The sequence below is a fragment of the Oncorhynchus gorbuscha genome, linkage group LG26, assembly GCF_021184085.1.
Source record: "Oncorhynchus gorbuscha isolate QuinsamMale2020 ecotype Even-year linkage group LG26, OgorEven_v1.0, whole genome shotgun sequence".
Lineage (NCBI taxonomy): Eukaryota > Metazoa > Chordata > Actinopteri > Salmoniformes > Salmonidae > Oncorhynchus > Oncorhynchus gorbuscha.
Window position 1 is genome coordinate 10,416,417 of NC_060198.1, and position 21,216 is coordinate 10,437,632.

The following is a 21,216-nucleotide window of genomic DNA, read 5'->3' on the forward strand; positions in this document are numbered from 1 at the left end:
ATACATACACACATGAACTGTTTAAAGTTCAAGAGGAATTATTGTTTTGAGTGGATTATAGACCATTCATCCTGAGTCAGTGTCTATAATGACCGTGACTATTATCTATACAGATCAAAAATATAAACGCAACATGCAACAATTTAAAAGATTTTACTGAGTTATAGTTCATATTAGGAAATCAGTCAATTTGAATACATTTATTTGACACTAATCTATGGATTTCACATGACTGGGAATACAGATATGCATTTGTTGGTCACATCTACCTTAAAAAAAGGTAGGGGCATGGATCAGACAACCAGTCAGTATCTGGTGTGACCACCGTTTGTCTCATGCAGTTCGACACATCTCCTTTGTATAGAGTTGATCAGGCTGTTGATTGTGGCCTGTGGAATGTTGTCCCACTCCTCTTCAATGGCTGTGTAAAGTTGCTGGATGTTGGCAGGAACTGGAACATGCTGTCATACACGTCGATACAGAACACCCAAAAAATGCTCAATGGGTGACATGTCTGGTGAGTTTGCAGGCCATGGAAGAACTGGGACATTTTTACCTTCCAGGAATTGTGTACAGATCCTTGCGTAATGGGGCCGTACATTATCATGCTGAAACATGAGGTTATGGCAGCGGATGAATGGAATGACAATGGGCCTCAGGATCTCGTCACGGTATCTTTGTGCATTCAAATTGCCATCCATTCAATGCAATTGTGCTTATTGTCTGTAGCTTATGCATACCCATACCATAACCCTACTGCCACCATGGGGCAATCTGTTCACAATGTTGACATCAGCAAACCGCTCGCCCACACGTGGTCTACGGTTGGACTTACTGTCAAATTCTCTAAAAACGACGTTGGATGCAGCTTATGATAGAGAACATTTAATTCTCTGGCAACAGCTCTGGTGGACATTCCTGCAGTCAGCATGCCAATTGCACGCTCCCTCAACTTGAGACATCTGTGGTATTGTGTTATGTGACAAAACTGCACATTTTAGAGTGGCCTTTTATTGTCCCCAGCACAAGGTGCACCTGTGTAATAATCATGCTGTTTAATCAGCTTCTTGATATGACACACCTGTCAGGTGGATGAATTATCTTGGCAAAGGAGAAATGCTCACTAACAGGGAGGTTAACAAATTTGTTCACAACATTTGGGAGAAATAAGCTTTTTGTGCATATGGAACATTTCTGGGATCTTTTATTTCAGCTCTTGAAACATGGGACCAACACTTTACATGCTGCGTTTATATTTTTGTTTAGTGTAGTTATTCCTGCCCAGATCAAAATACTGTCTAATACTGACAGGTAGATCTGGTTTGGACCAAAACGATATAGCTTAGGCCTATCAGCTATCAGAAGAAGAGGACACATCTCATTACGTAATGTTTTGTTACAGAACATGAGCCGTCTTATTCAAACAGATACGGCTAGCCATGTCACATGTCACTGTGAGAGAAACTAGCTATCTATCGTATGATAAACAGACACCTTTCCTCTTTTCTGTGGAACTGAGACCACAATTACAACATGTCAGTAATTATATTGACAAAGTCACAGGTACTGATCCAGGAAACTCAAACATTGTGAAACCCTATCATCCATTCCGACAGCTTGAATGTAAGACTTCTCTTTTTGACACATTGTTGTGTGGGATAAACTTCTCCTTTCTCACTGAACCATAGGCTAAGTTACACAGCCGGAATGGACGAATGGACAACATTAAGCCTCAGCCCATACTGTACACTTAAAAACTCTCTCTCTCTCTCTCTCTCTCTCTCTCTCTCTCTCTCTCTCTCTCTCTCTCTCTCTCTCTCTCTCTCTCTCTCTCTCTCTCTCTCTCTCTCTCTCTCTCTCTCTCTCTCTCTCTCTCTCTCTCTCTCTCTCTCTCTCTCTCTCTCTCTCTCTCTCTCTCTGTGTGTGTGTGTGTGTGTGTGTGTGTGTGTGTGTGTGTGTGTGTGTGTGTGTGTGTGTGTGTGTGTGTGTGTGTGTGTGTGTGTGTGTGTGTGTGTGTGTGTGTGTGTGTGTGTGTGTACAGCCGGTGGCTGGGTGCTGTCTCGGTTCACCCCTCCTCTGATTGTAATGGGATTAATTGAAATCCGGGGCTGGCTGGTCAGAGAGGGAGGCGAGAGATGAAGAGTGAATGGTGATTAATTGCATTTTGTTAAGAGAGATAGACGGTAGCCTACAAACTGTCAGTGGAAGAAAGAGCAAAATAAACTAATGTCTGAAAAAGACAGAGTGACAGAAAGAGAGTGAGAGAGAGAAAGGGTCATACGCAGACACACACAAAACACACACTCTCCGTCACTCACACTGGAACAATGGACTTTGAGCTCTGGTGCTGAACTCTCCACACTCCCAGATCCCCCAACCTCTAACCTCCGCCCCAGATCCTTCTCTCTTATCCTTCTACCCCTCTGTCTCCCTACCCCCGTCCCGTAGCAAAGAGGCTCTGTCTCTTACCCCATCCATTATTTGAGGGGAGCCATGGTGGTCCCCCTGGCCCAACACTCCAACGGCCAAGCCCTCATCTGCAGAAGTCATCCAACTCGCCCCTCAAACCAAGGGCTAAGTCCTCTGCCTTTCTTCTTACACACACAGGTGAAGCCAGATCGGTACAGAAAGTGGCAGGGGTTTAGATAGTCCAAATGGCAGTCTTTTGGAACAGTGTCGTCCAGAAAAAGAGGGAGAGAAAAGGAGGAGAGGAGAGAGTGCTCTTTCAGAGCCTCTAAAACTGTGCTGGCTGGCTTAGCTCCTCTGTGAGAGCACGACTGACACACACTGCAACTACCTCACTGTCTCACACACATGCAGAGATGCAGCAACTCTCTCACACACACTCATTTGTTCGCTCTCCGGCTGGCTCACATTTACACAGAGGGAGCTCAGTTCTGGCAACAGTTGTTGAGATTAGGCCACTCCCCCCTCCTCCCTGGGTTGTTGCTGAGCAACTGAGAGAGAGAGAGAGAGAGAGAGAGAGAGAGAGAGAGAGAGAGAGAGAGAGAGAGAGAGAGAGAGAGAGAGAGAGAGAGAGAGAGAGAGAGAGAGAGAGAGAGAGAGAGAGAGGAAGGAAGAGTGAATGGCGAGAGAAATTGTATTTCATGAGGGAGATAGACTTTGGAAGAGATAAACTAACGTCTAAAAAGACAGAGTCATTGTATTTCAGACTGAGGGAGATAGACGGTAGGCTACAGACTGTCAGTGGAAGAGCAAAATAAACTAACGTCTAAAAAAGACAGAGTGACACACACACAAAACACACACACTCTCCGTCACTCACACACTCCACTGGAACAATGGACTTTGAGATCTGGTGATGAATTCTCCACCGCACCAACCTCCCCAGATCCCCCAACCCCTAAGAGAGGGGAAGGCTGAGGCTTCTCTCCTCCTTCCTTCCCTTCCTGATAGCCTGGGGCTCCCGAGTGGTGCAGTGGTCTAAGGCACTGCATCTCAATACTTGAGGCGTCCCTACAGACCCTGTTTCGATTCCAGGCTGTATCACAACCGGCGGTGATTGGGAGTCCCTTGGGTGGCGCACAATTGGCCTAGCGTCGTCTTGGTTTGGCCGGTTTAGTCCGTCATTATAAACAAGAATTTGTTCTTAACTGATTTGCCTAGTTAAATAAAGGTAATAAAATAAATTAATATTTGAATATATTTAAGTCAACAACAGCGGATCCCAATAGGCCAACACCACAACACAGCTACATCCTTAACACCTCCCTCTCGCATTATCACCTCCCCAATCTCCCCTATACCTCTCCTCCCTAGCTCCCCTCCTCCATGTACTTCTTCCCCCACCTCCCCCTCTCCCAGGGCCCAGCAGCTTAATGTTAAACCCACACAGTCTGAGCCTGCTGAGCCCAACTGCCTCACAACATGTAAGTTGACTTTGGCAGGGGTAGTAGAAGGATAGAGTCAGGCTGTGTCCCAGGGAGGTAGAAGCTATTGGCCAGTCAGTTTTCACCATGATGCTCCAGTACTGCCCGCATCAGAGTGATGGAAGCGGGGAGAACAGGCCGTGGCTCAGGTCCCTGATGATCTTTTTGGCCTTCCTGCAACACCTGGTGTTGTAGATGTCCTGGAGGGCAGACTGTGTGCACCCAATGGTGTGTTCGGCTGTGTGTACCACCCTCTGCAGTGCCTTGCAGTCAGCATGTGGAATTTGATGAATCAGAGTTATCATTTAGAGTGCGGTGCACTTCGTAGGACTCTTTTACCTATACAGCAGCCTTTCTTTTGCAAAATTCAACCAAAGATAGCATCTCACTGTGGTAGCACTAGCACCTGTCTTTGGTAATGCTGTTGTTACTATGGTTTCTTGTGCATCTACCTGCCTGTTGTTATTACTGTGGTGTTAATGGAGGAAAGGAAAGGGAAGGGGGGTATCTAGTCAGTTGCACAACTGAATGCGTTCAACCAAAATTTGTCTTCCTCTTTTAGCCCAACCAATCAGAGAGGTGTCTCCCATACAGGACAGTCGTAAACAAGGTACCCCCCTGTCAACCAAGCTGATCCCCGGGGCTGTTCACTCACAATACACCTTGTCCCTCTGTACTGTGCCAACCTAGTTTCTTTGTGACAATCTTGCTCCAAACAATGGTGACCGTGCCTGGTGTGCCAAGCCAAACCCTGCAGCATTTCAGGGTGGAGAACACTTCTCTTCTCTCTGACTCCTCCTCTATATATTTATCCCTCTATCACCTCTTCCTAACTTTCTTTCTCTCTCTTTTTGTTTCTCAGCTTACTCCATCTCTCACTCTCACTCTACTTCTCAGCCTCTACCTCCCCCTTTCTTCCTGACATCCTCTCATCATATCTGCTTTTGCTTTTTTGCTCCCTTTGTCTTTTTGACTCAAGACTGTCTCCGGGGGTAACTAACATATGTATCAGATCCTCACATCACAGACACTAGATCACCAAGTGCTTGACATGCATATATGGAGAGAGTGGGAAGAGGGATGAAGGGAAGGGGTAAGAGAAGGAGGGAAAGAGAGGGTAATCCAGGCCAGGGGACCCAAATGAAAGCTAATTATGTGGCAAGGAATGCTCCCCTCCCGGCTCTCTCTCTCTCTCTCTCTCTCTCTCTTGCTCACTTACAATCAAAGACTTTGGCTACAGGTCAACCAATTGGCCCACAGCTATTTGTTTATATCCAATTTGTTAGAGGGCTGGCCTTCTCCTTTCACATTCTATTCAGGTCTACCTGGGTGAGACTGGCGTATTGTATTTCAGTTGGCGACATGTAGTAATACTTTGAGGGTAATACTTTCAGATCCAGCATTAATGTGATTTCTTGATGTTATTCACAGAGAGAAGAGTAGAGTGGTTAAACGATTCTCAAGGGGAATGGAACTGTGTATCGGAAGAATAGTGAGGTGAAATATGAATCAAGAGGGAAGAATGAAGTGAGAGGAGATTTGTTGCAAATGATTGTACTGCATTATGCTGTGACTCCAATCACACACGCACATCACATCACACACACATACAGTACACACATGCTTTTCAACCACACAAACTCCCTCCGTCTCGCTGACACACACACACATTCCTTCCAAAGAAAAAGAAATACAAATAGTGTATGTTGCAGAGTTCTGTGGGGACTTGAGAGGCTGCCAGCATTCACTATGCAGCATCAAGACAGAGGAGGGAGAGAGATGGAGGTAGGGGGGAGTGAGAGAGAGAGAGAGTGTGTGTGTGTGTGTGTGTGTGTGTGTGTGTGTGTGTGTGTGTGTGTGTGTGTGTGTGTGTGTGTGTGTGTGTGTGTGTGTGTGTGTGTGTGTGTGTGTGTGTGTGTGTGTGTGTGTGTGTGTGTGTGTGTGTGTGTGTGTGTGTGTGTGTGTGTGTGTGCGTGCGTGCGCGTGTGTGTGTGTGTGTGTGTGTGTGTGTGAGAGAAAGAGAGAGAAAGGGGGTGTGTGAGAGAAAGAGGGAGAGAGCGAGAGAGTGAGGGGAAAAGAGAGTAAGAGAGAGAGAGAGAGAGAGAGAGAGAGAGAGAGAGAGAGAGAGAGAGAGAGAAAAGAGAGAGAGAGAGAGAGAGAGAGAGAGAGAGAGAGAGAGAAGAGAGAGAGAGAGAGAGAGAGAGAGAGAGAGAGAGAGAGAGAGAGAGAGAGAGAGAGAGAGAGAGAGAGAGAGAGAGAGAGAGAGAGAGAGAGAGAGAGAGAGAGAGAGAGAGAGAGAGAGAGAGAGAGAGAGAGAAAGAGAGAGAGAGAGAGAGAGTGGGTGTGAGAGCGAGAGCGAGGAATAGAGAGAGAGTGAGAGGGGTCTTAAGTGGAAGAAAAGACAGGGATACAGTGAGGGGTAACAGACACGGAGTAGCTGTTATGGAGTGGCTGACGTGAATGCCAACAACAGTGCTACTCTCCTACTGCCAAGACGCAGGACTGGGGGAATTCAAACACAACCACGGCCACACACATGCACACACACACACAGTCCGATGTTTCTGCTCTACCAAAGTGGGCAAACCATTTTCCTGTAGACCTATTCTACTTCATATGCAGGGGCATGCAGTATTGAACACAAAACCAACACATTTACCCAAGTGGACTTTAAACAAAATAGTGACCAAATGTGCATTTGTTTTGTTATTTTTTTGTTGGGGTGGTTACAGGTACATTATCCACTTCAAATTATAAGTTTATAAAACCTGTACCCGTTAGTGATGAGCGATTAGTGCTTTTTGACGTCAGTTCGGTTTTGGTACAATTATTTAAAAATAATCACAGTTAGCAAAAAAAATCAACATCACATGCATTACGAAAGAATGAGATTAATATAATTTTAGATCTTTTTAATTGAAATTCCAAAACCTAAAACAGTGGACATTCAATTGGCAAAATATAAAAAATATTCCATTGTGTCCGTCAGGTCCACATTGGGTAGACATCAATAGAAAATAGGAAATTACTATGAAATAATAGAATATTTCAGTTGTGTATATTCCTTTGTTTTGATTTGATGACTTCGTAATTTTTAATTCTTTAAAAATCATATTTCTCATCTCTGCTCAGGTAGTACCAGCCAAACAACATTATATGTGCTCCCCATACTGTACTGTCATCCTATTTAGCTAGACTAGCCTGCCTAACGTATGCTGCAGAGCTGTCTGACTAAATAATTTTACTAGTTCTTCAAAGAAGATAAGGCATACTTTCATGAACTGTCTCTATCCATCTCACTCTTCATTGTGTTGTGTACTTTCCTCTCTCATGCGATCTGTGTACAGTGGGGCAAAAAAGTACTTAGTCAGCCACCAATTGTGCAAGTTCTCCCACTTAAAAAGATGAGAGAGGCCTGTAATTTTCATCATAGGTACACTTCAACTATTACAGACAAAATTAGAAGAAAAAAATCCAGAAAATCACATTGTAGGATTTTTAATAAATTTATTTGCAAATTATGGTGGAAAATAAGTATTTGGTCACCTACAAACAAGCAAGATTTCTGGCTCTCACAGACCTGTAACTTCGTCTTTAAGAGGCTCATCTGTCCTCCATTCGTTACCTGTATTAATGGCACCTGTTTGAACTTGTTATCAGTATAAAGGACACCTGTCCACAACCTCAAACAGTCACACTCCAAACTCCACTATGGCCAAGACTAAAGAGCTGTCAAAGGACACCAGAAACAAAATTGTAGACCTGCACCAGGTTGGGAAGACTGAATCTGCAATAGGTAAGCAGCTTGGTTTGAAGAAATCAACTGTGGGAGCAATTATTAGGAATTGGAAGACATACAAGACCACTGATAATCTCCCTCGATCTGGGGCTCCACGCAAGATCTCACCCCGTGGGGTCAAAATGATCACAAGAACGGTGAGCAAAAATCCCAGAACCACACAGGGGGACCTAGTGAATGACCTGCAGAGAGCTGGGACCAAAGTAACAAAGCCTACCATCAGTAACACACTACGCCGCCAGGGACTCAAATCCTGCAGTGCCAGACGTGTCCCCCTGCTTAAGCCAGTACATGTCCAGGCCCGTTTGCTAGAGAGCATTTGGATGATCCAGAAGAAGATTGGGAGAATATCATATGGTCAAATGAAACCAAAATATAACTTTTTGGTAAAAACTCAACTCGTCGTGTTTGGAGGACAAAGAATGCTGAGTTGCACCCAAAGAACACCATGCCTACTGTGAAGCATGGGGGTGGAAACATCATGCTTTGGGGCTGTTTTTCTGCAAAGGAACCAGGATGACTGATCCATGTAAAGGAAAGAATGAATGGGGCCATGTATTGTGAGATTTTGAGTGAAAACCTCCTTCCATCAGCAAGGGCATTGAAGATGAAACGTGGCTGGGTCTTTCAGCATGACAATGATCCCAAACACACCACCCGGGCAACGAAGGAGTGGCTTCGTAAGAAGCATTTCAAGCTCCTGAAGTGGCCTAGCCAGTCTCCAGATCTCAACCTCATAGAAAATCTTTGGAGGGAGTTGAAAGTCCGTGTTGCCCAGCAACAGCCCCAAAACATCACTGCTCTAGAGGAGATCTGCATGGAGGAATGGGCCAAAATACCAGCAACAGTGTGTGAAAACCTTGTGAAGATTTACAGAAAACGTTTCACCTCTGTCATTGCCAACAAAGGGTATATAACAAAGTATTGAGATAAACTTTTGTTATTGACCAAATACTTATTTTCCACCATAATTTGCAAATAAATTCATTAAAAATCCTACAATGTGATTTTCTGGATTTCTTTTTCTCATTTTGTCTGTCATAGTTGAAGTGTACCTATGATGAAAATTAGAGGCCTCTCTCATCTTTTTAAGTGGGAGAACTTGCACAATTGGTGGCTGACTAAATACTTTTTTGCCCCACTGTAAATGTCTTGGAATGGCCTAGTCAAAGCCTAGACCTCAATCCAATTGAGAATCTGTGTGTATGACTTAAAGATTACTTCACACCATCAGAACCCATCCAACTTGTAGGAGCTGGAGCAGTTTTTCCTTGAACAATGGGCAAAAATCCCAGTGGCTAGATGTGCCAAGCTTATAGAGACATACCACAAGAGACTTGAAGCTGTAATTGCTGCAAAAGGTGGCTCTACAAAGTATTGCATTTGGGGGGTTCTCTGCTGGTGTGCAGTATTTGGGGGGTGGAGGGGGCGAAAAAGTTGCATGCTCAAGTTTTCATTTTTTTGGTCTTATTTCTTGTTTGTTTCACAATAAAAAATATTTTGCATCTTCAAAGTGATAGGAATCAAATGACACCCCCCCCCCCAAAAAAATCTGTTCTTTCCATTTTTTAATAATGGATTTAATGGTGCTATGTGGGATGTTCAAAGTTTCTGTTATTTTTTTATAACCCAACCCTGATCTGTACTTCTCCAGGTCCCTGACCTGTTTGGAGAACTCCTTGGTCTTCATGGTGCCGCTTGCTTGGTGGTGCCCCTTGCTTAGTGGTGTTGCAGACTCTGGGGCTTTTCAGAACAGGTGTATACATACTGAGATCATGTGACAGATCATGTGACACTAAGATTGCACACAGGTGGACTTCATTCAACTAATTATGTGACTTCTGAAGGTAATTAGTAAAGGGGGTGAATACATATGCACGCAACCCTTTTTTCATTTCAGTTATTTTTTTCATTTCACATTGCCAATTTGGACTATTTTGTGTATGTCCATTACATGAAATCCAAATAAAAATACATTTAAATGACAGGCTGTAATACAACAAAATATGAAAAACGCCAAGGGAGATGAATACTTTTGCAAGGCACTGTATGAGGACCAGCTTGGGAATTTAGCCAGGACACCGGGGTTAACACCCCTACTCTTACAATAAGTGCTATGGGATCTTTAGTGACCACAGATGGTCAGAACACCCGTTTAACATCCCATCAGAAAGACGGCACCGTACACAGGGCAATGTCCCCAATCACTGCCCTGGGGCATTGGGATGTTTTTTTAGACCAGAGGAAAGTGCCTCTTACTGGCCCTACAACACCAGCAGCATATGGTCTCCCATCCAGGGACTGAACAGGACCAACCCGGCAAGCCAGCAGTGGGATGCATGGTTCAAAAGGCATATAGACTGGAGAAGGATAAGTTGATATATACCAGAAAAGACCATGCATAACAACTGCAAAACACTCTGCAGAAACTTTAGAGTGACTCACAATAAGTGCATTTGAACACAGAGGCTGGAACAACCACATAATATCAGTCGAGCATCGTAACTCATTAAGAACACAGACAGCATATGTCCCTCTCACATTTCTTATACATTTCTTTAGGCTCTAACAGAATATGCATTCCAAATGGCACCCTAGGCCCTATATAGTGCTCTACTTTTGACCACTACTAGTGTGCTACATATAGAATATGGTGCCATTTGGGATGGAAGCAGAGAAATATGCTGCTATAAATGTTAAAGCAGGGTATATATTTTGCTTATCTGAAACATTTTCAGCATTTTGAAGCCACCATCTGCTACAGTACATGGAGAGAATTAGCAAACACCTACTGCACCACTTTACACAGTGACAAAATGACAACGTAGGCAGAGGTAGAGAGAGAGAGACAGAGAGAAAGAGCAGAGAGAGACAGGGAGAGAAGAGAGAGAGGGGGAGAAATAGGATAAAGAGAGACAGGGAGAGAGATAGAAGAGAGAGAATAAGGAGAAAGGGAGAGAGGGATAGAAAGAAAGAGACGGAGAGAGAGATAGAAGAGAGAATAAGGAGAAAGGGAGAGAGGGACAGAAAGACAGAGACAGAGTTGATATTCCTCTATTGTGTGTGACCGACTGACTTGGTATTTACCTATACATTTGCACTCTCTCTCCAAATTGCTATAGTATGGTCTAGAATGTATATTGCCTGGCCAGACTGCATACCTCCTCCCTCTCCCAAGGTAAGTGGTGTTTCAGAGCAGTTAAGTGCCTCTCGTTTTCAGGGCATGCAGAATCAAGCCTCCACACAGTCCTATTTGCCCTGCCTGTCTCTCTCTCAGGGAATTATCTGCAGACACTACGAAGGAATGAAACGGAGAGACGCACGCAGTCGTACACACACACTAGCGATCAGATCCCGTTGCTGCCGCTCGCCATGAAATATTCAGCTGTTCTCTACCCACAACAGAACGACAGCACACACACACAGCCCTCCTTATAACATACAACTGCAATAGCTGCAGCGTCTATACAAGCGGAGCTTGAAGACATGGTTGGCTGCAAAAACCAGGATCTTGGCCAAAAATCAAAGCTATGGTAAAATCACTATTAACTGCCATGCCACTGTGACTGTACAGCACAAGATGTTATAGGTGATATATAGTCCTAGGCTAGAAAACAGTGCCCCTCTCTAGCGCTAACAGGATAAGTTACCCAGTCCCATTCTGTCTGTGTGACTGATACCAGTACTTCCAGAGTGCCCCAGTACACAGCTATGTTATGGTGAAACCAGGCCACTGGGTTAGTTGCGCCCTCAAGGCACAATTAAAAGAGTTATGTGGAGGTATTGATAACCACTACATGTTCTTCTGCCTTTGTTGGAAAGGTTAGGATCTATTTTATATAGTATATCATGTAGAATGGGAACAGACACAAGCAATAAAAAAATAACACAAAAAACGGTATACTGTCTGACCCTGTACTCCAGTCCACAATATGTTCCAATGCCTCTTTCTCTCTGTACGATATTGGCCATAATAGTGCAAGGCCAAGGGGACAAACATTCACTTTCCCTTGACTTGCTATGATCTAGTCGTGGGACACCATAGCCGTTGGTATGAAGTAGAGGTCGACCGATTAATCGGAATACCTTTTTATTTAACTAGGCAAGTCAGTTAAGAACACATTATTATTTTCAATGACTGCCTAGGAACCGTGGGTTAACTGCCTTGTTCAGGGGTAGAACGACAGATTTTCACCTTGTCAGCTCAGGGGTTCCAATCTTGCAACCGCACAGTTAACAAGTCCAACGCTCTAACCATTGCACTCCACGAGTAGCCTGCCTGTTACGCAAATGCAGTAGAAGCCAAGGTAAATTGCTAGCTAGCATTAAACTTATCTTATAAAAAACAATCAATCATAATCACTAGTTATAACTATTAATCCAGTTTAGCAGGCAATATTAACCAGGTGAAATTGTGTAATTTCTCTTGCGTTCATTGCACACAGAGTCAGGGTATATGCAACAGTTTGCCTGGCTCATTGCGAACTAATTTGCCAGAATTTTACGTAATTATGACATACATTGAAGGTTGTGCAATGTAACAAGAATATTTAGACTTAGGGATGCCACCCGTTAGATAAAATACCGAACCGTTCCATATTTCACTGATATAATAAACTTTTTGTTTTCGAAATGATAGTTTCCGGATTCGATCATATTAATGACCAAAGTCTCGTATTACTGTGTGTTATTATGTTATAATTAAGTCTGATTTGATAGAGCAGTCTGACTGAGCAGCAGCAGGCCCGTAATCATTCATTCAAACAGCACTTTTGTGCGTTTTGCCAGCAGCTCTTCGCAAGTACAGCGCTGTTTATGACTGTAAGCTTATCAGCCTAATGGCTGGTGTAACCAATGTGAAATGGCTAGCTAGTTAGCTGGGTGTGCGCTAATACTGTTTCAAACGTCACTCGCTTTTAGATTTGGAGTAGTTATTCCCCTTGCGCTGCAAGGGCCGCGGCATTTGTGGCGCGATGGGTAACGATGCTTCAAGTGTGGCTGTTGTCGATGTGTTCCTGGTTTGAGCCCAGGTAGGGGCGAGGAGGGAGACGGAAGCTATACTGTTACACTGGCAATACTATAGTGCCTATAAGAACATCCAATAGTCAAAGGTATATGAAATACAAATGGTATAGAGAAATAGTCCTATAAATACTATATTAACTACAACCTAAAACCTCTTACCTTGGAATATTGAAGTCTCATGTTAAAAGGAACCACCAACTTTCATATGTTCTCATGTTCTGAGCAAGGAACTTAAACGTTAGCTTTTTTACATGGCACATATTTTACATGGCACATATTTTTACATGGCACATATTACTTTCTTCTCCAACACTTTGTTTTTGTCACGGATTTCGTCTGGAGATAGAGAGGAGGTCCAAAATGCGGCGGGGTAAGTGTTCGTCATTTTAATAGAAAAAACGGAACACTACAAAACAACAAAGTGACAACCGTGATGCTAATCAAACACTGTGTTAACAAGCATCATAACATAGACAATCACCCACAATGACAAAACAGGCTACCTAAATATGGTTCCCAATCAGAGACAACGACTAACACCTGCTTCTGATTGAGAACCATATCAGGCCAAACACAGAAACAGACAAACTAGACATCCAACATAGAATGCACACTCAGATCACACCCTGACCAAACAAAACTTAGAAACATACATAGCAAACTATGGTCATGGCGTGACAGTACCCCCCCCCAAGGTGCGGACTCCGGCCGCAAAACCTGAACCTATAGGGGAGGGTCTGGGTGGGCATCTGTCTGCGGTGGCGGCTCTGGCACTGGACGTGGCCCCCACTCCACCATAGTCTTAGTCCACTTTAGTAGCGTCCTTTGAGCGGCGACCCTCGCCGCCGACCTAGGACTGGCAACTGAGGCGACTGAGGGGCAGCTCAGGACTGAGGGGTAGCTCAGGACTGAGGGGCAGCTCCGGACTGAGGGGCAGCTCCAGACTGAGGGGCAGCTCCGGACTGAGGGGCAGCTCCGGACTGAGGGGCAGCTCCGGACTGAGGGGCAGCTCTGGACTGAGTGGCAGCTCCGGACTGAGGGGCAGCTCAGGACTGAGGGGTAGCTCCGGACTGAAGGGCAGCTCTGGACTGAAGAGCAGCTCCGGACTGAAAGGCAGCTCCGGACTGAAAGGCAACTCCAGATTGAAGGGCAGCTCCGAACTGACTGACGGCTCTGGTAGCTCCTGGCTGGCTGGCAGCTCCTAGCTGGTTGAAGGCTCTGGCAGCTCCTGGCTGGTTGATGGCTCTGGTGGCTCCTGGCTGGCTGACGGCTCTGGCGGCTTCTGGCTGGCTGGCGGCTCCCGGCTGACTGGCGGTTCAGGACAGACTGGCGGCTCTGGCGGCTCAGGACAAACTGGCGGCTCAGGACAGACTGGCGGCTCTGGCGGCTCAGGACAGACTGGCGGCTCTGGCGGCTCAGGACAGACTGGCGGGTCTGGTGGCTCAGATCAGACTGGCGGCTCAGGACAGACTGGCGGCTCTGTTGGCTCAGGACAGACTGGCGGCTCTGGCGGCTCAGGACAGACGGGAGAGTCTAGCAGCTCTGGACAGACGGGAGACTCTGGCGGCTCAGGACAAACGGAAGACTCTAGCGGCTCAAGACAGACGGAAGACTCTGGCGGCTCAGGACAGACGGGAGACACTGGTGGCTCAGGACAGACGGGAGACTCTGGCGGCTCAGGACAGACGGGAGACTCTGGCAGCACTGGAGAGGAGGAAGCACCTGTAGGCAGAAGACGGAGAGACAGCCTGGTGCAGGGGGCTGCCACCGGAGGGCTGGTGCGTGGAGGTGGCACTGGATAGACCGGACCGTGCAAGCGCAATGGAACTCTTGAGCACCGAGCCTGCCCAACCTTACCTGGTAGCATGCTCCCAGTAGCCAAGCCAGTGCGGCAAGGTGGAATAGCCCACACTGGGCTGTGCTGGCGAATTGGGGACACCATGCGTAAGGCTGGTGCCATGTACGCCGGCCCAAGGAGACGCACTGGAGACCAGATGCGTAGAGCCGGCTTCATGGCACCTGGCTCGATGCCCACTCTAGCCCGGCCGATACGAGGAGCTGGAATGTACCGCACCGGGCTATGCACCCGCACCGGGGACACCGTGCGCTCCACAGTATAACACGGTGCCTGCCTGGTCCCTCTCGCTCTCCGGTAAGCACGGGAAGTTGGCGCAGGTCTCCTACCTGGCTTCGCCACACTCCCCATATGCCAACCCCAATACATTTTTGGGGCTGACTCTCGGGCTTCAATGGAAATGGAAAAATTGTGTGTGTGTGTGTGTGTGTGATCGCTCGGAGTAAGTATGAGTCCGGGTCCCATGTGGTTCAGTTGGTAGAGCATGGCGTTTGCCAGGGTTGTGGGTTTGCTTCCCACGGGGGACCAGTATCAAAAAAAGTATGAAAATGTATGCACTCACTACTGTAAGTCGCTCTGGATAAGAGCGTCTGCTAAATGACTAAAATGTAAAATGTATGAGAGAGAGAAATCCAAATGAAAAGATAGAATGGAGAGAGCACTGCTTGTCAAACTACTAGACATATGAGGACAGGTTGCACATCACTGCTGAAGGGGAAGTGTTAGAAAGGATGTTGAAGACTAGATAGATCACTTCCCCTATTACTGGGGGTTGTTGTGGACAGCAGGCACTTTCTATGTCCAAAATAGCACCCTATGCCCTATATAATAAACTACTTATAGTGCACTTGATAGGGCTTAGGGTGCCATATCAGACAGCAGTCAGTAGCCCTGAGTAAGACCAGTGTGAACTGAACTGAGACCAGCAGAACCAAACACATGATACGCATCACACCATGGCGGTCAATTACACAGACAGACAGACAGACAGACAGACAGACAGACAGACAGACAGGCAGGCAGGCAGGCAGGCAGGCAGACAGGCAGGCAGGCAGGCAGGCAGGCAGGCAGGCAGGCAGGCAGGCAGGCAGGCAGACAGACAGACAGACAGACAGACAGACAGACAGACAGACAGACAGACAGACAGACAGACAGACAGACAGACAGACAGACAGACAGACAGCTAGGGAGCAACCACAAAGTATATGAGCACATACACACATACAGTTGAAGTCGGAAGTTTACATACACCTTAGTCAAATACATTTAAACTCAGTTTTACACAATTCCTGACATTTAATCTTAGTAAAAAATCCCTGTCTTAGGTCAGTTAGGATCACCACTTTATTTTAAGAATGTGAAATGTCAGAATAAGAGTAGAGAGAATGATTTATTTCATCACATTCCCAGTGAGTCAGAAGTTTACTCAATTAGTATTTGGTAACATTGCCTTTAATTGTTTAACTTGGGTCAAACTTTTTGGGTAGCCTTCCACAAGCTTCCCACAATAAGTTGGGTGAATTTTGGCCCATTCCTCCTGACAAAGCTGGTCTAACTGAGTCAGGTTTGTAGGCCTCCTTGCTCACACATGCTTGTTCAGTTCTGCCCACAAATGTTCTATGAGATTGAGGCCATTTTGCCACAACTCTGGAAGTATGCTTTGGTTCATTGTCCATTTGGAAGACTAATTTGCAACCAAGCTTTAACTTCCTGACTGATGTCTTGAGATGTTGCATCAATATATCCACATAATTGTCCTCCCTCTATCCATCTATTTTATGAAGTGCACCAGTCCCTCCTGCAGCAAAGCACCCCCCACAAAATGACGTTGCCACTCCCATGCTTCATGGTTTGGATGGTGTTCTTCGGCTTGCAAGCCTCCCCCTTTTTCCTCCAAACATAACGATGTTCATTATGACCAAACAGTTCTATTTTTGTTTCATCAGACCAGAGTGTGCAGTTGCAAACCGTTGTCTGGCTTTTTTATGGCAGTTTGGGAGCAGTGGCTTCTTCCTTGCTGAGCGGCCTTTCAGGTTATGTTGATATAGGAATCGTTTTACTGTGGATATAGATACTTTTGTACCTGTTTCCTCTAGCATCTTCACAAGGTCCTTTGCTGTTGTTCTGGGATTGATTTGCACTTTTCGTACCAAAGTATGTTTATCTCTAGGAGACAGAATGCATCTCCTTCCTGCGCGGTATGATGGCTGCGTGGTTCCTTGGTGTTTATACTTGCGTACTATTGTTTGTACAGATGAACGTGGTACCTTCAGGCATTTGGAAATTGCTTCCAAGGGTGAACCAGACTTGTGGAGGTCTACCATTATTTTTCTGAGGTCTTGGCTGATTTCTTTAGATTTTCCCATGATGTCAAGCAAAGAGGCACTGAGTTCGAAGGTAGGCCTTGACATTCATCCACAGGTACACCTCCAATTGACCAAATGATGTCAATTAGCCTATCAGAAGCTTCTAAAGCCATGACATAATTTTCTAGAATTTTCCAAGCTGTTTAAAGGCACAGTCAACTTAGTGTATGTAAACTTCTGACCCACTGGAATTGTGATACAATGAATTATAAGTGAAATAATCTGTCTGTAAACAATTGTTGGAAAAATGACTTGTGTCATGCACAAAGTAGATGTCCTAACCGACTTGCCAAAACTATAGTTTGTTAACAAGACATTTGTGGAGTGGTTGAAAAACAAGTTTTAATGACTCCAACCTAAGTATTGTAAACTTCCGACTTCAACTGTATATGCACATGCGCAAACACACAGCTAACCTATATAACCCCGCACACGCACACACACACACACACGTGTATGTGCACACAGGACCACGCACACACACACGCACTCACACACACAGTGTTTTCTCTACTTCCTCTTAGTGAATACAACCCAGTAGCTGGAAGGGGCAAATGAGGCTCCAGTTGGGTCACTGTATGTTGACAGAAATATTTGAGGAAGTCACTAAACTGTAAGCAGAAAGCACACAGACCATAGGAGCAATATGTCTGTTATAACACCGTCTGACCTTCCTCAATTTCAAGTGTGTTATGTTAAGACCACTGCATATTGTGACTACAGTTCTGGCTGGGGTACCGTGTTGAAGAGAAAACTCTGTGCTGAAATAGCCTGCTAGATATATTGGAACTTCCTCTACAGAATAAACTTCCTCTATTGCTGCAGGGAATGATGATACCAAATGGATTGTGTATTCCATACAACATTGTGCTGGTAAAGGCTATGTTTTCCAACCCTCTAACATCTCTTCTGTTATTTCTAAATTGTGGGTGTGAGAAAGAGAAACACTGTGTGAGGTTTAGAGTGAGTCTGCGAGACAGGACGTGTGTTTGTTGGTCTGACCATTGCACAGTGGGAGAATGTGAAGTTCGTAGTATGTCGGAAAGGTTTACAGTGTGTGTGTGTGCGTGTACGTGTGCGTGTGTGAGCGTGAGCGGAGGAAGGCAGCCGGCCAGAACTGAGCTCCTGTGACAGCTCATCTATTCAGCCCCCACATCACAGGAAAATCAGCGACCTAATTAAAGAGAGAGGGAGAGAGAGACAGTGAGAAAGGATGGAACAGACAGGGTATGGATAGATGGAGAGTAGGGTTTCAAAGGGTCGGAAACCTTCTGGTAAATTTCTGGAAATTTAAGTTTTGCTCTATATTCATCAAAAAAGTTAGCTTATAACAGTGATACTTTTTTTGTGGGATACACATAAGGCAATTCTAGGTCTTGTGGCATATTTTGGTTAAACTTTCCCCAATTCAATTGAATTGCAACCCTCTGCATGCACAGTGCATTCTTCCATCACATGTACAGCTGATTCTCAAGATCTTGCACACTAATGAGATGTTATTGAGCCCACACTACTACACTGTCTGAGCCAAGGACTACATGCTTTCTGGTAAGATTTGATTACAATACTGGGTGGGGTGAATATATTTTATATGACATACATGATCATAAATAGTAGCTTACAGCAAAGTGTGTTTTAATAATTTCTAACTTGTGAACCATTTCTGCTAGTTAGTTTTTTCTACCATGTGGGTTTTAGCTTGCTTGAGCCTGCTAACTGTGAGTGTTAATTCACCTGTTAATTCACCTGTTTCCATACAGGTTTCATTTTAAAACATGTATCTTACAAAGGAGTTGTTTAATCTAACTCCTTAACTATTTATCTCTACATGCAATTGCATTTGGGTTTTTTTTACAAAAAAAAATCTAATCTTTACCATCTTTACATGAAAATGCCATGGGCACTATCTGATGTGTGGAGACATTTCACTGCAGCTAATGTAGAAGGAAAAGCTGTGTACATTTGCAAATACTGTGCCAAATCATATGTGAAGAATGCAACAAAGATGCAGAATCATCTGGCAAAGTGCATAAAGTTCCCTCAGCGCTCACAACAAGCAACCTCTGATAAAAGTTCCTCTACTTCTAGTCGAGGTGAAAATGATGAATCAGACACCTTATCGATAGCAACAGCTCATTGTCCTCCTGGAATCTGAAGTTTTTTTTGACTCAATGCAGGAACGTAGTCAGAGAAATGCTGACAAATGTCTTGCTCGAGCTGTGTATGCAACTTGTTCACCTCTGATGCTCACAGGCAATGTGTATTGGAAGAGATTTCTGAATGTTCTTCACCCAGCATACACCCCTCCAACCAGACATGCTTTATCTACTCATTTGCTGGATGCAGAGTTCAACAGCGTTCAAGTAAAGGTGAAGCAAATCATAGAGAAAGCAGACTGTATTGCAATCATCTCTGATGGTGGTCGAATGTTCGTGGGCAAGGAATAATTAACTACATCATCTCCACCCCTCAACCAGCATTCTACAAGAGCACAGACACAAGAGAAAACAGACACACCGGTCTCTACATTGCAAATGAGCTGAAGGGAGTCAATGACCTTGGACCACAAAAGGTATTTGCACTGGTGACAGACAATGCTGCGAACATGAAGGCTGCTTGGTCTAAAGTGGAGGAGTCCTACCCTCACATCACACACATTGGCTGTGCACCTCATGCATTGAATCTGCTCCTCAATGACATCATGGCACTGAAAACAATGGATACACTCTGCAAGAGAGGCAAGGAAATGGTTAGGTATGTAAAGGGTCATTAAGTTATATCAGCAATCTACCTCACCAAGCAAAGTGAGGAGAATAAGAGCACCACATTGAAGCTGCCCAGCAATACCCGTTGGGGTGGGGTTGTCATCATGTTTGACAGTCTCCTGGAGGGGAAGGAGTCTCTCCAAAAAATGGCCATATCACAGTCTGCCGATATGGACAGTCCCATCAAGAGGATCCTCCTGGATGATGTATTTTGGGAGAGAGTGGTGTTGTGTCTTTGGCTATGCCGGATTAAGTGATATGACGTGCTATTCTATAAAACCCTTTCTCTGCAATTAATATTACCTGATTGAGCTAATCATGTAAATGTAATCAACTAGAAAGTCGGGGAACCACAAAATAATATTTATAAAGCTTTTATCTTCAGAATAAACTCTTAAAGACCAAGTAATATATTACATCAATAGCAGTCAATATTAATCATCACCTTATTTCAGTCTCATCTCAAAGTTGTAAATTCTTGGTTATCTTCACGAACCCTGGCTAACAAGTTGAATCAGCAATACAAAATTGGGTTTAATTATTTATTTACTAAATACCTAACTAATCACACAGAATTACATATACACAGAATGAATCAAACCTTGATTACAAATTACGTCATACAAGAAAACGTCCCTGGCGGGCGGAACAAATATGACAGTTAGTTACACAAAGAAAAGGGGCTGGGTTTGAGTGAAAGAGCGAGAAGACTGAGGAACAAAGGGAGAAGTGATGTCTCTATCGTAAATACAGTATCTTATGCATTCTAAATTACCGTCCATTTGGAAAAGGAAAATGCAATAAATATTTACTCTGAGCTGCGCTTCAGTAGGTTGGTGGTAGATGGAAGGCAGTGTTGCCCAACCGAGTCCTTTGTGTCAGGATTTGGCCAGGGTTGTTCCGGTTTTTGGTCACTAGATGCCCCCATTGTGCCTTTTGACCTTTTCTTTTCCCTTGATCCCCATTATTATTTGCACCTGTGCCTCGTTTCCCCTGATTGTATTTAAACCCTTTGTTTTACTCAGTTCTTTGCTCTGTGTTTGTATGTTAGCACCCAGCCCTAGTACTCTGTGAAGTCTTGTTGATCCCGGTGGACTCTCTTGTGGAATTCTGTTTTTTGTTCTTGTTTGTTTGTTTTTAAGTATCTTTTGAGGCTTTTTTGTGCTATACCTTCCACCTTGTGGATTTACCTTTTTGTCTTGGAGGATTACCTTTGTTCTTGTGGAATTCCTTTTGAGGTTGTAGAGTTACATGTTTTCCTGAAGAACTTCACTTTTTACTTCATTAAATACACCGTCTCAAGTACTGCTGTGTCTGCCTCATCTTCTGGGTTATGCTGACTATTCGTGGCTCAGTTGGTTTAGTGACTGTTTCTCACTCCGGAGACCCGGGTTCGTAACCGGGTCCTGACACTTTGTCCTTTGAAGAATGTCTCTGGTGGTAAATTGGATACGTTGTAGTAACGTCATTGTGTGGTAGACAGAATACTCTATCTGTCCTTTCCTAGCCCATGTTT

The 21,216-nt window shown here is 44.7% G+C and overlaps 1 protein-coding gene across 4 annotated transcripts in view; it reads right to left on the minus strand.

The window, feature by feature from the left end:
* LOC124015146 (rab11 family-interacting protein 4A-like) overlaps positions 1–21,216 on the minus strand; it is a 100,814-nt gene that overhangs the window by 35,241 nt on the left and 44,357 nt on the right. Inside the window, exon 1 of one of the 4 annotated variants that reach the window (XM_046330125.1) lies at positions 2,470–2,861. The exons of the other annotated variants lie outside the window; for them this stretch is intronic. Coding sequence (XP_046186081.1) covers positions 2,470–2,550 — 81 coding nt within the window. The 5' untranslated portion in view covers positions 2,551–2,861. Of the gene's footprint in view, positions 1–2,469; positions 2,862–21,216 lie in introns of those variants that run through there. 4 annotated transcript variants of the gene reach the window in all.